Consider the following 16,822-nt stretch of genomic DNA (forward strand, 5'->3'; position numbering starts at 1 on the left):
TACATGGATTTTGGGTCTGCTGCCCTGTGGGAAAAACCCCATTGCCCATGCTTCTGGTGCTGCTATTGACTTTTCCCATGTGACTGTAAATAGGAGTTTGTTTGATTGGACCAGAACTTTGATGATGCTCTGGCCGGGAAACTGACTGCCACTATTTGGCCTCGTAGACATAGTCATGATTGTCTTTTTAGCCTGAGGAAATTCAGCTTTGGAGGGGTCTAGAACATTTAAGTATAAGGAAATCAGCTCTGTGCTTTCCTGGAGATATTGACATCTTGAGGAGTGGAGTGCTCCTTGCATCTAATAGGTAGAGGCCAGAGATGCTGCTGAACACACCACAGCGTACAGGACAGCCTCCTGCAACCCAGGACTATCAAGTGTCAGCAGCGAGAACCGTGGTGTGAGTGAATAGGAGCTGTCTGTCAACACCCAAGAGCTGTGAAGTTTCACTGCAGCTTGCTTTTCCTACCTCCATGCACACACCAAACGTGGAAGAAACTAAATTTCTCCTTAAGACCTTTAAATGACTCTTTGTCTCTGCTTTGACAGATCGAACGGCGCCTGGACACTGTGCGGTCAATGTGCCACCATTCACATAAGCGTTTGATAGCATGCTTCCAGGGTCAGCATGGCACCGATGCCGAGAGGAGACATGTGAGTATTAGATGCATTGGGAGCCACATTCAAATGACAGTTCAGTGACACACCAGGAAGCCTGCGTTTGTGGCTTTGTTAATCACCAGACATCACAGAAGGAAGAGCTTGGCTGCAAATATCTGTGTCACCCTTCTTTTGTTTCCCACGGCTACTTACAGGGCGCAAGGTTTTCCCTGGCTTGCACAACAGTTAGGATTCTGCCATTATGTAAATTGAGTGGACATTTGCATACACTTGTGGGTCCAGGAATGCTTGCTTTGGTCTGCCTCCCAGAGACAGACTGAGTCATTGCTTCTGTCCCCAGTGCTCCTCTTCTAGCCTGGCTTCTGCACCACAGACCTTCCATCCTTGTCTCCGCCCTCCTGTAGCTGCCTTGCTAGTCAGCCCTGTGACTCTCATTGTGGATGTCTTTAAATTCCTCGTCCCTACCTGCTCTGTAAGGTGAGACCTAGTTATCATGAATACCTGAACTGAACTGTGTGGGCTGTCATCCTGGTTCCCTTCTGAACCCTATTTCCTGCCTCCAGTTTTCATCCTTTTCAGTCAGTCTTCAGTCTGGTTATCAGAGTCAGTTGCCAAGGTGGGAAGATGCTGAATATTCTGTGGTGCTGGTAGCATACCTGGACACATGGAGGTGCCCAGAAAACTAGTGGGACCTCTTAAGGGGGTCTGCTGGTTACCATTGCCTAGAATACAATCCAGACTCTTGGCATGACTTAAACTCTTTGTATTCTAATCCCATTTTGCCTCACAGCTTCTTCGTTCCTTGCTTCTTCTCATTCCCACTGCAGTCCAGCCACATCATACCCAGCAGTCCTGACATAAATCTATGTCCTTTACACAGCCATGTCCCATCTTTTTCTGTTGTCTGCCCAATTGTCACTCCTATTCATTAAAAACAAACTGAATTTTTTTTTTTTATCAAATACCTACTGTGTTCGAGTGCTAGAGATACAAAATGGATAAATGCTCATGGCCCATTTGGGTGATGGATGCCACCATTGAGTAACTGTGAAACAACATAGTGAATACAATGTGCATAGGATGCTCTGGGAGGGCTGAGAGGAGAGAGCAGAGGAAGTAGTCAGGTGGGCTTCTTGGAGGGCTCGGTGCCTGGCTGTGAAGAGGAGACTTACTGGTGGTAGTGGGAACATGCCAGCAGTGGGAGCAAGGGGCTGCAACCTCATTTCTGAAATGTCTCGTACCTTAGTGTTTTTTCACAACCTCAAGCAAATGTGCCAAAGAAAAGGCTCTTTGAAGAGTCAAGAAGAGTTGCCATGACAGTGGTGAGAAAAAGTAGGAATCCTCAGGAGAGCATAAACCGTGGAGAGGGGCTCCAGGAAACAGATACAACTCCCGAGGGCACAGAAAGGGCTCCACCCCATGGGAGAAGACAAAGGATGGGAAGAGAGATGGAGAGCAGCTTCCTCAGCTCTGTGAGCCTCCGTGGACAGCAGAACTCACGAAGGGAGCCTGTAGGAGCGCCCAGCTGGCCTTCCTGTACGGTTGGCACATATGTCACCAGTGGAGAGCTTTTCAGTCCCCTCTGGTGACAGAAGAGCTGTTCACCCCTGGGAAGGAAGCCTGGTTCTTCTCTGGAGTTTCAGTGTGGATAGATGCTTTCATTAATAAGATGATTCGTCCTGCAGAATTTCCTTGTTTACGTGTTCCAGGAAACAGAATCTCGGCTATAGAGTTAGGGACCGTGAATGACATTTACAAAATAGGTTCTTTGTAATTTTTCCCTCCACAGACCCATGGAGTTCTAGAATTGCACGAAGTCCGCCTCTTGATTACTACATTTATCTTATGTTTCATCTCTTTATGAAAAGAGCTCACCTAAACCATGAATTATCCTTAGTTATGCTCATATCTTTCTGCTCTGAGCGCATGGCAGCCAATATTGGTCTCTTTGTGGTTGCTGGGAATCAAACCCAGGTCCTCTGGAAGAGCAACAAGTGCTTTTAACTGCTGAGACATCTCCCCAGCCAGCGCATGGATAAACTTCAATTCAGAATGCACAAAAGAACATGAGTGAAGTTTGTCCCAGTCTTGTCCCCTCCCTCCCCTATCAGAACCACCACTATTGGTACTTTGTTGGATAGCTGTCTAGAAGTACTCCCAAATGGCACAAGCCAGTGCATGCAGGAAAGCAGGCAATAGGCACTCTCTGACGTGTGTCCTTTTCCCTGGGAAGACAGATGAGATGGCTTTGCAGAGTGAAAGCATCATTTTGCAAGCACTATGTTGTTAGAAGCAGCCTCTCTGTTACTTTCCAGACCTCTTCTACATGTACTCTGAGATAACACCAGCCAGACTGGGGCTCCTGTTGCTGATCACTACTGAGGTCTGCACTTGTGCCCTCTGTGAGGCTCCAGTCTAGCCACTTCTCCTCTGGGTCTGAGTTCCCTGGTCAGATGATCCTGCTGCTGATAAAGAACAGATCTCTGATAGAAAAGTGATTGGCTTTGTGCTTAGAAACACCACAAAGGTTATTCAGATATTTTTAGATATTTAAAGCTGAGTTTTAGGACTGTCGCCAAATCAAGACCCAGATTAAGAATGTTCTAGCCTAAGTTTTGCAGTTGAGCGTTTTATTACATTTACTTGTGATGATATTTAGAGAACAAGGTCTGTTCATAGAACACAATCTGAAACTCTGGAATCTGGGGGCTTAGGGCTCTACCTCAGCTGGTAGAGTGCTAGCCTGGCATGCATGAAGCCCTGGTTTCAGTCCCCAGCACCACGAAGACTGGGTGTGGCAGTACTTGCCTGTAATTATAGCATCCCGGGATCAGAAGTTGAAAGTCATCCTTGGCTACTTAGTGAGTTCAAGGCCAGCTCAGGATCTAGGAAACCCTGTCTCAAAAACAAACAAGGACTGGCAAGATGGCTCAGCTGGTAAAGGTGCTTGCTATCCTTGATGGTCTGAGTTCAGTTCCAGGAGCCCACAAGGTAGAAGGAGAGAACAGACTCTGTCTTCTGACTTCCACATTGGCATTGGTGCAGGTTTTTTTGTTTTGTTTTGTTTTTTGTTTTTTTTGTTTGTTTGTTTTTTTGGTTTTTTCGAGACAAGGTTTCTCTGTGTAGTTTTGGTGCCTGTCCTGGATTTCACTCTGTAGACAGGCTGGCCTCGAACTCACAGAAATCCACCTGGTTCTGCCTCCCGAGTACTGGGATTAAAGGCATGTGCCACCGCCACCTGGCAAATTATTTTTTAATAATTTTAACTTTTAATTAAAAAATTAAAATCTGAATCCAAAATGCCTTGAAATCAAAACCTTTATGAGTACAGACTTTGGACCATTTCACATTTTAGATTTTCAAGTTGGGGATGTTTAGCCAGTAAAGGCAGTGCACATATTCCAAAGTCTAAACATTTGAAACACATGTTGGTCTCAAGATTTCAGATAAGTGATACTCAGTCTCTATGCACCTGATTAATTAGTAACAGTAATAGCAGCAGCAACAGTAGCAGCTACTGAGCCCCTGGTGAGCACACCCCATGTGGGGGCACTCCCCATGTGCTGAACACACCCTGTGTGCCAGGCACCTAAGTTGGTTTAGTTCAAGGACAGCCACAGGCTGAGCCACAGCGACAGCTCTCTTCCTTGTGCAGGTTGCCTGGAGGGCAGGGTACCAAGAGTGACCCGAAGCAGCCCAGTGAGAACAAAACATCAGATAAAAACCCACCTTGTCTTTGCCTTACAGAAAAAGCTTCCTCTGACAGCGCTCGCCCAAAACATGCAGGAGGCTTCAGCCCAGCTCGAAGAGTCTCTCTTGGGGTAAGAGCGGTACTTCTGGGGACCCTTGGCCTGGAGGTGGGGAGGTGGGCAGCTGTTGTGTCTGGCAGCCACCCTAGGAATTGGGAACACAGCAGTGGGGGCTCTTTCGTCGGGGGAGCAGCTGGGGTGCTGGGGGTGTCTTTCTCTACTAGGAGCTTGGGGGGAATTGGGTGAAAAAGGGGCCACACCCAAGGGTCAGGGTTGTTCCCCGGTGCTTGCACATGAACTTGTGCACTTGCCCATGCCAGTGTAGGCTCAGAGTTAGTACGTACAAGTCCTTCTCAGTCCTTCAGACTCACTTACTTTCACAGTGGCCGTCAAAACACAGAAGGTGGTGGTGGTCTCAAAGGAATGAATTTCCTGAATTATTTGGTTGTTTTAACTTCAAAATGTTATACCTAGTTTATTTTCTTTCTAAATATACTTTTATTTTTAATTGACATATAGCTAATTGTATACTTATAGGTTATGGTGGTATGATGTATTATATCTGGATAATTGGAATGCTTATCACCACATGCACACACACGCGTGCGCGCGAGCGCACACTCACATGTCTGTGTGTGCATGTGTGTTTAGAACATTTTAAGTTTTTTCTCCAAGTCTTTTGAAGTTAAAGCCTGTGCAGGTTTCCATCTTTGCTTCCTGTACTACTGTCATTTCCTCACAGCAGTGATGCTGTGTACAAGCCCAGTGCTGAATTCTCCCCAAGTCCTAGTTCACGTAGCCTTTACAGCCTAAGAGGCAGGCAGTCCTAATGCTTCCATTTTACAGATGAGGGACGCTGACAAGAGAAGGGTAGGGAGACTGCCTAAGACCACACAGCTGCAGAGTACAAAGCCTGTATTCAAACTGGTCAGCGTGGCTGTGCTACCACAGCCACCTCTCACCACACCACACCCTTTCTGTAGCCGAGTGAGCTCCCTAGAGAGCTGGAGGGGCATGGTGCAGAAGAAAGGCAAGAGGAAGGACTGAGCCACTGGAGTGACATCACCTGTGTATTTAAGGAAAACAAAAGAAGTAGTGATGTTTGATTGACACTGTGTTCTTGGCCCGTGGGGTCAGCCATTTCATGTGCAGTTGAGAACCTTGTCTTTGGGTGATGTTGGGGAGGAAGCCACATCTGTACTGGGTAAGCTGAAGACCAAGTTTTGGTGTTAACTCTAGAGGAAGCATTGCTAAGGCTAGACTCAATAACAGACCCAGAACCACACAGAGTGAGTAACCTTTTGCACATGTTAAAAATTTTCAGGGTATTTTGAGAACACTCATTTCATCTGACTTGAGAGCCTACTTCTTTGAGTTGTAACCTCACATACTTTCTCTCCTTCCACATTAAGTCCATGCCAGAGCTAGTCCTTCCCTCCCTCCAGCCTCCTGTTCTCAGGTTGGAAGCTAGGGCCTCCTACACTCTAGACAAGAACTGCATCAGTGAGCCACCTTCAGTCTCAGTTCATTTCCTTTGAAAGCACAAAGCTGGCCTTGCATTTTAGGTGACAGTGTACATGCATACATTGTAAAGGCTTTATTGGGAAGTGCTCTGCTGTGTTCCTGTCACAGAGCAGAATACAGCCACATGACAGACCTGCTTTAATGAGTGCATGGTTGTTGTTTGGTATCTTGTCCCTAAAGGAAGATGCTGGAGACCTGTGGGGATGCTGAGAATCAGCTGGCTCTTGAGCTCTCCCAGCACGAAGTCTTTGTGGAGAAGGAGATAGTAGACCCTCTCTACAGCATAGCAGAGGTGGGTTCTTGTGCTGCCTAGCAGGGCGGGGATCAGATAGTAAACGGTTAGTGTGGGCCTAAAATTTTAAGTTATCAGCAGCTTTAATGTAGAACTTTGGGAAAGTAGGGGAAGTTTGTATCTAAAAGAAAACCTTTGCTCTTGGAAGAATTCAGCTAAAATCCCCAGGTGTATCTATGTGGTCTGTTCTTCCTTCCAGGTGGAGATTCCCAACATCCAAAAGCAAAGGAAACAGCTTGCTAGATTGGTGTTGGACTGGGATTCAGTCAGAGCGAGGTAAGGTGATGCTGTGAGGGTAGTGATGAGTGCAGCAGAATTCTGTGATCAGCATTCAAGCCTGTCAGACAGATACCTCAGTCACTGACCAGGTCACAGCCTCTTCCAAGTGTGGCAATGGGGATGTTGTTAGAACATCCTGAACTAAGTGTATTAACAGGAAAAGGGCTGGGGCCTGACACTTCCAAGATCACAGCTCTCAAGACATTGGAGTTGAGGGATAATAGACCTGTGATCCTGACAGCTCATGAGAGCCTCCCCAGGTCTTAAACCTCCATGATCAAGAAGGGAAGGACTCACTGAATGCTGTGAGTTATGGTGGCTCTGGGCGGGGGTGAAGGGGTCTCTGGCAGCAGTGCCTCGGAGAGCAGCTCCTGCTCTGGAGTCTGTGGCTATGCTGTGCTGCATTTCTGTTTCTCAGACATCTCTGAATCAGGACCCACTGATGGGGTGTGGGTGAAGGAGAAAAAAAGTCATAAACCAGTGGTTCACTGTGTCTGATTTAATAAATGATAAGAGGTGTAGTTGTTGAGTGTCACTTCCCACGTGGCAGGTGTCAATCCATCTGTTACTAATTTGATTCCCTACCGGTCCTCCATTTCCTCCTCTTTTTTTTTCAGCAAATATTACTTGCTTCCCACTTAGTGCAGAGGCCCCTTGTAACTAGCTGGAAAGACCAGGATGGGTCTGATACAAACATCCTCTGTTTCTGTGAAGGGGACTATTTCACAGTGAAGCTGGGACCAACACAAGCTGTCTGTATGATTTACTCCATGCCCTAGAGATAGCAGGTGACAGGACCAGTGCTCGGACGGAGAGTTCTGCTGTGTCCTTGTCGTGTATACATGTGTGTCTAGATCCCTGCATGATAGTGAGACCAGGAGTATGCTCCCTACCTACACTTTTGCTCAGAAGAAAGAATGTCTGCTACTTAATTAAGTGAGGTTGTGTGTGCCCTTCACTGTGTTTGACTAAGCAAAATAGAGAGGTTTATCTGTCAGGGCATCAACATCTCAAGCACATGTGCCCTAGGATATCCAACCCTGATTCTTATGTCCATAGTCATACTCACTTAGTTAACTCAAGTGGGTATTGGAGAAACTGCAGTGGCTGAGTATTCCTTACTTGCCTTTACTTGTTCCTGTGGCTCTGCGGAAAATGGGATCTTAATGCAGTGAGCCTCTGTGATACATGTTCTGCAAATGATTGTGCCTATTCCTCCTTTCTGTTTTGTTTTTGATGTGCTGGGATTAAAGGTGTGCCACCATGCCCGGCTGCTTGTCCCTTCTTTTACTCCCTGTATTAGTTCTGCAAGGTAGACAGTGTCCATCAGCTTCACCTAACAGACCAGACAACCCAGGCAGAGGTTAGACTTCAGGTCACACAGCTCCATAAGCTGGAACTGCTCCTCAAACAACACTCCAAATTCTGTGCTTTTCTCAAAGCCACACTGGCCATTTTACTTCTGTAGACATGGAAAGCTTTCTGTGCATCATCCTGGGAATGAGGAGTAGGTACAGTATGGCATTGGCAGGGCAGGGCAGCAGACCAAGAAGCTTAATAAGATGTTAGTGTGTGTTTTCTTGCTGTATGTGCATACTATCGATATTTACATTTTCAATGAGACCGACCATCTATGTTCAGAGGGTCAAAGCATATTTGAAAACCAGAGATAATGGTATAGATCCATTATTCACATCTGCCCCTCTGCTATTACTATGTGTGTCTGAAATGCTTTCATAGCCGCAGGGTTGAAGTTCTAGCTTTTACTGCTAAAAGCAGTTACAGGTCTCAGATGATAGAAAGGTGCATCATAAGGCATCCTCAAGAGCAGGGACTTGTTCTCAGAATATAGGGAACATTCCAGATGTGCTTCATGGCAAGGACTCAATGATTGGGCCCTGAACAGAAGAGGTTCCACAGTTTGTGTTCCAGCAGTGGCGCTGTGTGACACAGAATGTGCTTGGTTAGGCCACTCCTCAGCACTGCAGGAGTCCTGCCTTGTGGAGAAGCTAGCACCTGTTTTTGCCTGCTGCTGTTCTAGAGGCTAAACATAAGAAGGAGGAAGGCTGCCTGAGTTAGCTTCCATCACAGGGGAGTCAGGCTGGGGGAAGGGTCTTCGCTTCAAGGCCTGACTCCTGTTTGAATTTGCACAGCTCCTTCTCAGTCTGACTCTTCCTGTTTTGCAGGTGGAACCAAGCACACAAGTCTTCAGGAACCAACTTTCAGGGGCTTCCATCCAAAATAGACACCCTAAAGGAAGAGATGGATGAAGCTGGGAATAAAGTCGAACAGTGCAAGGTATGGGAATTCCCTTGTTGGGGTAGACCTTTAGCTGCTTGTTGTTTTCTATAAATAATGGGCAAAATGTCATGTTATAAATTCTTCAGTGTTTTACCTAGTTCATATCAGAATACTATGAATGGTACTGAAAAGTAGTTTTTATTTTGTTATTATTTTTATTTGTTCTTCTCTCATACATTATATCCTGACCACAGTTTAGTTTTTTTTGTTGTTTTTTTTGTTTTTTTAGTTTTTATTTTCTAATACTATATATTATTTTATAATCAAAAAATACATTTTTAAAAATCCAGGTGGGGTCTGGAGAGATGCGCAGTGGTTAAAGAGTACATATTTCTCTTGCTGAGGACCTGAATTCTGTTCCTAGCACCCACATTGGGTGACTCACAACCACCTGCCACTCCCTCTCTAGGGAGTAGCACCCTCTTCTGGCCTCTGCAGACACCTGCACTCAAATGCTCATGCCCATACACAGCACATTCACATAGCTAACATAAGTATAAATAAATAAAATAAATCTTAGCAATGCAAGTGGGATGTTTAAGGAAAACTTGACTGGGCTTATTTAAAATAACCAGTTGAGAGAGAGGGAAAGAAACTAAATATAATATAAAGTTATAATTAAAATGACAGGTGGTGGTATAAAGACAGAGCAGTATAATAGTATAGGTTTTCTGATATAAACACGACATCTATTATATAGTAAATTGGTCATATTTACTTTAGTAAGGGAAGGATTTTGTTTGTTTGTTTGTTTTTAGGCAGGGTCTCACTATGTAGCCCTGACTGTTCTAGAAATCACTATGTAGGTCATACTGGCTTCAACTCTTATTCCCAAATGCTAGGATTAAAGGCATGGGTCACTATTCCAGGGAGGAAGAATTTTTTTTTAATGTTTCTATAACAATTGGTTTGTAATTTGGGAGAATAATAATTTTCTCTCACAAAAAAGTAATTCCAAAAATACTTTCAGAAGTTCCATACTGATTAGATTATTAAGTGATATTTTTCTCCTCATGTCTAACCATGTAAATAAACCCTCATTCAAATGCTTTTAGAGGCACTAAAGAAATCAGTCATTGGTGACTCTTGGGATCTTCATTTTCTTTTTTCCTGCTGTTACTTGTCTTTTTCCACAAATGATCATTTCCTCGTAGATTGTGTTGGAACTCTTACATTTTGGTTTGTTCAGGCCATGTTATAATCCCTCCCTTAAGATAGCAATTATTGCTGGATGGTAGTGGTCATGTCTTTAATCCCAGCACTTGGGAGACAGAGACAGGTCGTTCTCTGCGAGTTCAAGGCCAGCCTGGTCTACAGAGCGAGTTCCAGGACAGCCCGGGCTACACAGAGAAACCCTGTCTTTAAAAAAAAAAGCAGTTATTGATCTCTAAACTGTTAAATACTGACTATAGTAGGTAAAAATGAAAATGTACCCCACAGAGTTGCACCGTAGTTAAAGGATCATATTTAGCTTAGTAGGTAGAGTGCTGACCTGGCATGCGCAGAGCTCTGAGTTCTGTCCCAGAACCACTCAAAGTGGAGTAGTAATCCTAACACTTGAGAGGTAGAAGCAAGAGGATCAGAAGTTCAAGGTCATCTTGGCTACAAGCTTGAGAGCAGCGTAGGCTACACGAGACTAACTCAGAGAGAAAGAAACAAAAAAAGAATGTGAAAAAAAGTCATATTCAAGTGACACTGCTAAGAGTGTGATATGTTCAGAGGGACATGGATCCACCAGCTTACCAGTAGAGAAAGGCATTGTCTCTGGGGTCTGGGAACTGGGGTGAGTGTCTCATAGGCATTGATCTTTCCTAGACTCAGCCCAGACCACAGACACTGCTCAGTTCTCTCCATGTGCTGATGAGTGAACTTACTGTAATTCTCCCCTTTGTTGGAATATATATAATTCTTTAGAAATCTGTTCTTAGGCAAACTGGACATGACACAAGCCTTTTAATTGCAGCACTCTGGAAACAGAGGCAGAGGCAGGTGCATCTCTGAGTTTGAGGCCAGCCTGACCTACATAGTGAGTTCCAAGACAGCTAAGCCATGTAGTGAGACCCCGTTTCAAAAAAGAAAAGATAGACTGTTGTTATGCCTGATGGGTGTGCAGTTCTTCCTTAACTCACCAGGTTCCATGCTTAACAGTTTTCTGACCCTTGAGCCAAATGACTGCTATATTCCAGCATGGTGTCCCCAGCTTTAGTTTGTGTTTAGCATTTGACTGTTTATTTTTCTTTCCTCCTCTTTCTGGTTAGGAGCAAGATAAGGTCTCAGGACATCTACTTTCTTGCTTTGTAATTTATTCTAAAGGGATATTTGTTGCTCCTAATGTGCATTCCTGAATAAGAGAGCCCTCATATTACTTTGTGTACCTTGATGGGAAAAATAGAAGATAGTGCATTAAAAAGTTCACTTAAGACCGGGCGGTGGTGGCGCACGCCTTTAATCCCAGCAGCACTCGGGAGGCAGAGCCAGGCGGATGGATCTCTGAGTTCGAGGCCAACCTGGTCTACAGAGCAAGATCCAGGACAGGCACCAAAGCTACACAGAGAAACCTTGTCTCAAAAAAACAAACAAAACAAAACAAAACAAAAAAGCTCACTCAACCTATATGTATAGTTTTCTAATATCTGTGTTTCCAATATATATGTAAAATGTTTATAGACACATGTTTAGAAACATTAGAAATATATATTCAAATGCCAAATCTGTCCTTTAAATTTCTGTCCTGTAATCCCAGCTACTTGAGAGGCTAAGACAAAATGATTATAAGTTCAGGGCCAATCTGGGCTATAGAAAGTACTCAGGGCCAGCTAGGACTTCTGTGACTTTCTGTCTAAAAATAAAAAGTAGAAATCAGGTTTAGTGATAGAGAGCTTACCTAGAATGTACAAGGTCTGAGCCTCAATCCAGTGCTGCAAGTTAATAAAAATAGCAGCAGTTTTTACATAAGTGATTAATTTACATTACTTCACATATTAAAAAGGGTCACTACAGAGTGAAGTTCTTCCATTTCTCTTTCTCTTTGCCCAGCATTTACCGCCGCTGACACAGAACTACTGTTTCTAGTATCTTGGTTTTTTCATACATATTTTTATATTTATATGATAATAGAAGTATGACCTTTTCCCCCTTTCTGTTACCCAGACCCCAAATGATAATAAATGCCAAATTATGCTCAATACTTTGGCTCTCTAAAAGGTGTACCAGCAAATATCTTGGTAACTTATTTTCTTTTCTTATTTGAGTGATAAAATCCTCTGACAAAAGCAACTTAGGGGAGAAAGAACTTGTTCTGGCTCACACTTGAAGGTACCACTGATCCCATCACAGCCACAGTTAGGAAGCAGAATGCATGCTGCTGCCTAGCTAACCGTTTTATACAGTCTAGGACCCAAACCTCAAACATGGTGCCACCCACTTTTAGGGTAGGCCTTCCCACCCCAGCCTGATTAACATAATTCTTCGCAGGCATTCCTTCAGGGGTGGTGGGGTGGTGGTGCTTGGATGCCTGTCTCTTACAGGTTTTTGGATCCTGTCACATTGACAGTTAGCACTAACCCTAACACTTGGATTTCCTTCCATGCCAATCCGGAACATTTTTCCGATTCTTTTTTCTTTCCTTTTTTGTGAGTGTGTGGTGAGTTTGTTGAGTGTGGGTGAGGTTGGTGGGGCGCGTCAGAGGACAGTCTTAGTTGTTAGTTCTTGCCTTCCATTGTGTCTGAGGCAGGCTCTGTTTACAACTGTGTAACCCAAGCTAGTTGGCCCACAAGCTCCGGAGAGTCTCCTGTCTGGGCCACCATCTCACTGTAGGAGTGCCGGAATTACAGATGCATGCCTAGTGCCCAACTGCACTCAGGTTCTCAGACTCGGGAGGCAAGTGCTTTATCAGCTAGCCATCTCACCACCTGGAAGTTCTTTCTGTGTGCCGTGCACAGTTGTAACTCGGTCAGTAGACGTCTCACCTGTGGCTGTTTTCATCCCCTTTGTTTGATCTAAGAAGTCCCAGAGGTTGTGGTCAGGTGCCAGTTTCTTTACTGACGTTAGTGACACATCTTCTCCCCAGGATCAACTCGCAGCAGATATGTACAACTTCATGGCCAAAGAAGGGGAGTACGGCAAATTCTTTGTGACGGTAAGTCCCTTCCCTTGACTGGATGTTAACATGTTATAAAAGTTGAATCATTTAAGCTTTATGGAAAGAGTTCATTTTCAGTTTTGCTCAACCATTGTGTCTGTGTCCATCCAATGCTAACGTTACTTTTGTTTTTGAATGTGGGTCTGTTCTCAGTTATTAGAAGCCCAAGCAGATTACCATAGAAAAGCATTAGCAGTCTTAGAAAAGGCCCTTCCCGAAATGCGCGCCCATCAAGGTAATGTAACCTGCGTGTCTGCTGATACCCCCACTTGCTCTGCCCCCGCCTCTGTTCTTCTTCACCCTGCCTCTGCATGCCTCTCCTTGAGATGAAGCCTCTCTGCCTAGCATTTCCCAGCATAATTTCATTCTTGCTGCATTCTCTAATTTCTTCCAAACCCAAATTAACACACTAACGGAGCGTTGCACTTCCAACACCTTCCATTGAAGACAAACAGCCTCTCTGCTTCTTGTACAGGTTTGAAAACCTCTGCCATCTGATTACCCTTTCCAGTCCTATGTTTGTTCCGTAGGGAGCATCCATCCGTTTTAGAACAGGTATTCCAGACTTACCGAGGAAGACTTTGACAGGCCAGTCACTGTGATCAGATCACAAGGCCATGGCTGTTGGAAAGGTTCTTTCTTCCACTTCTCTCTCTCTTACCAGCTCTGATACTTTGTCTGCTCTGCTGAAGCACGGAGCCCTTTTGTCTGCCGGTGTGTTGAACGCTCCCTGGTGTGGAGTTCTGAGTTGGATGTGTTGGCTCTGGATGTGCCAGATCTTGCGGTTACTTCTCGCTGATGTACCATTAGAGTCAGCAGCTACAGGCGGAAGTTGTCGAGGCAGGAAGTGTTCTGTCATCTTTGAGTTGTACAGCATTTGTCCCTTGGTGTCCATGAGGGGATTGGCTCTCCAGAACAAAAGTCCCATTTGCAAACACCCTCCACACACACACCCCATGTTTTTTTAATCTCTAGATAACTTACAGCGTCTGTTATAATAGTGCAGTGCTACATAAAAACAGTTGTTATCCTGTGTTGTTGAAAAATAACAACAAGAAAATGAATACTTAGTACAGATCAGCCTTTTCCAGTGTCTTTTTCTTTCTTTCTTTTCTCTCTTTTTCCCTTGTAGTGCTGGGATGGAACAAAGGTCATGTATATTTGAGGCAAGTGCTCTGTGCCCGCAACCTTTCCAAATACTTTTGGTCTGCAGTTGTTGACTCTGTTCGCTCACAGTTACGGAGAGCTGATTCTAGTTTTGTTTGGTACATCGAGCTGACATTTGTACATCCCCTGTGGAGCCATTGAGCTTATACTGCAAGGGGACCTGGCCAGGTGCTGAGTGTGGCAAACGTGACTGAACAAGGTGGGCAAATGGGAGGTGTTCACTCATGTGCGGGCAGCTGGGCCCCTAGGGAATGCCATGTCTTTGCCTGAGTTTCAGGAAGCCCTGATGAGTTATTCCGTGTGCCTGGATGCTTTGCACTGTAGAGTTAAGAGCGCCTCTAGCCTGACTGAGTGCATGGGGTCTTGAGCAATCCCACGTGCAGTGCAGTGTGTCTCCTCCCCTGGCTGTTCTTTTCAGGACAGGCTGCCTGTGTTTTCTCAATCACCCAGTTTCCCAGTCCTGGACAATGTGTTGAGTCTCAGCAGCAAGGCTCACCTTTCCAAGAGACAGACTGCTCTCAAGTTCAGAGCATTGAGAACATGTCTTTGTGAGATGTCCACCGCTGGTTGGGCCCTACATGGGATAAGATGTTGGTGTCATTCTAGCCTTTGAATGGGGAAAGCTCTGTTGGGAAGAGTTGAATATTAACAGAAGCAAGAAAGTTGGATTTCTTAGTCATCCCCATTCGGTGTTCTTCCTCAGAGAAGTATTCAGAAAGTCAGGGGAGCAGAGAAGAGCTCAGGATGCAAGAGGGAAAGCTGGAGTGTGACTAGCATCACTCGGAAGAGGTGTGCTCTTTTTCAGTCACTCGCTCACGGGCTGCAGTCTGGCCCCCTCACCTCCACCTGTCTTTGTACCTACTTTCTTTTAGTCTGTCTTTTCTTCAATAGCCTTCTCTCAGAAAGACGCAGCATATCTATAGGAAAAAAAAAAATCATGCAATGGGATCTTCCTGCCCCCATACCTGGAGGACTCCAATATCTACTTCGCTGTTCACCTTCCTACCCATAACCCTTTGCAGTTTCACTTCTGTGCCCACTCCACCATTAAAGGAAATTACAGTTCCCCAAGGAGCAGCGACCTTTTCCCCAAATCTTGGTGTTTGACACAGCCCAGGTCAGCACTGTCTGAGGACACCTTCTTTCTGATTTCACTCTTCCTTCATGGTTAGGATTCCACATGTCTTTGATTCTGTTCCCGCCCGGCAGTCAGCCTTTTCGGAGGTCCCTTCTCATTCTTCTGTTCCTCTCTCGTTCTCCCCTCTCATCCTTTTTCTCTAGAAATCCTTCATCTTGACAGCTCCCCCCACCCCCAGCCCCAACTGCACTACACCATCAGTTAGTTCCTTGGATCTGTGCTCCCTTGCATTCAACAGACCTTAGCGCCTGAGACCTCCTACGCCAGCTGTCTTTCCCCCCTTATCCTCCATTACTGCCCTTTTTTAAACTCAGCAACTGTGAAAGCTGGGAGCCATCACTCTGTCCCCTTGCATATCTGTGACCAGTTCTGGGGGTTGACACCAAGTGCCACCCTCTTCCTGTCCCATCAGCCCCCTGCACTCTCATTTCCCTGTGTCTCAGTGCTGTTCCCAGCCAACTCCCTCACGTGTGTGCTTGTCTCCTTCCTGACACCCATCAGCCCCTGCCTCACTCATGTCCTTTGAGGAGCCTTCTCTAACCACTGCGGCCAGCACTGAGCACCTTGTCTCTGAATTGCTGCTCTCACATTGATGGTCTACACTGGAAGTCGCAAACAGCCATAGCTCATTCAAATTTATTTAAAAATTAGTCGCCACCATTAGGTAAAAAACCAGATCATTTTTAGCAGTCCTAACCTCTTAGCTTCTCTTGGACATTTCAAAAGTCTCAGCACACCATGCTTTCCCCTGTGGAAACCTCTGTCAAGCTCTCAGAGTGGCTGCAGCCATAAACTCTCCATCCTGACCCACAGACCTGTTCTACCTCTCGCCCCCAACAACTGCGTTTGCGACCCTTGTCTATACCATTGATTGCCACATCTTAGCAATATGTCCTGTCTGTAACAGCTGTTACATGTGTGTGTCTTATGTGTCCTTCACAGTCTAGTTGTTCTTACTGTGAAAGTGGGGAGTCCTCATGAATTGTGTATGTCTGCTGCAGTACTTGACACATAGTAGGCCTGTTTGTTGAAGGCCAGGTCTTGAGCTGGAACTTGCCTTTGGAGTTGTATCTAGGTCAGAAGTTCTCATTTGTTCCCTCTGCTGCTGACACTCCAAAGTAGGTGGGAAGCCATACTCTGCTCAGTGTTTACCACAACATTCCAAGAGAGGACTGGAGTGTGGCCATCTCTCAGTGTTATGGGGGTCTCAGTTCTTGTCTTCTCAAAGGAAAGTGAGTCATGAAAAGATGAAGCAGAAGTTTATTTGGGAGGACAAGCACTCCAAAGAGAGACTGCAGTGCAAAGGCAGGGAGCAACATGGTGGGCCCCATGTCGTTGGCTTTGAAGTTTTTAAATGTTAGGAAGTAGGTGGCACACTTGTGGGGAAAGACAGCCCTTTTCTCATCCCAGACCATGGTGGATTGGATCTCCCTTTTAGGGTTCTTTGTGTGACCCGCTGGACAACTTCACAGAGGGGCAGAGATGCAGACCCTTTGTCGGTGCATGCATGTAGGAGAATGGCCCCCTCCTAGTGTTGCATGTAGCAGTAATGACCCATGTGCAGCCTCAAGGACATTTCACCACGGGGCATTCTGACTGACAGGAGACAC

The 16,822-nt window shown here is 45.4% G+C and overlaps 1 protein-coding gene across 8 annotated transcripts in view; it reads left to right on the forward strand.

The window, feature by feature from the left end:
• Arhgap17 (Rho GTPase activating protein 17) overlaps positions 1 to 16,822 on the forward strand; it is a 91,322-nt gene that overhangs the window by 42,868 nt on the left and 31,632 nt on the right. For 5 of the 8 annotated variants that reach the window (XR_008222804.1, XM_052760060.1, XM_052760056.1 and 2 more), the window contains exons 3-9: positions 550 to 654; positions 4,369 to 4,442; positions 6,075 to 6,186; positions 6,386 to 6,462; positions 8,652 to 8,763; positions 12,836 to 12,904; positions 13,061 to 13,142. Coding sequence is in view for 6 of the 8 variants with exons in the window: in XM_052760060.1 (XP_052616020.1) it covers positions 550 to 654; positions 4,369 to 4,442; positions 6,075 to 6,186; positions 6,386 to 6,462; positions 8,652 to 8,763; positions 12,836 to 12,904; positions 13,061 to 13,142 (631 nt within the window). In the remaining 2 variants the exon portion in view is untranslated. Of the gene's footprint in view, positions 1 to 545; positions 655 to 975; positions 1,099 to 4,368; positions 4,443 to 6,074; positions 6,187 to 6,385; positions 6,463 to 8,651; positions 8,764 to 12,835; positions 12,905 to 13,060; positions 13,143 to 16,822 lie in introns of those variants that run through there. The other 3 variants (XM_052760058.1, XM_052760057.1, XM_052760061.1) reach the window with 3 other exon arrangements.

The sequence above is a fragment of the Peromyscus californicus genome, unplaced genomic scaffold (assembly GCF_007827085.1).
Source record: "Peromyscus californicus insignis strain IS unplaced genomic scaffold, ASM782708v3 Scaffold_4__1_contigs__length_199733344, whole genome shotgun sequence".
In the NCBI taxonomy this organism is placed as follows: Eukaryota; Metazoa; Chordata; class Mammalia; order Rodentia; family Cricetidae; genus Peromyscus; species Peromyscus californicus.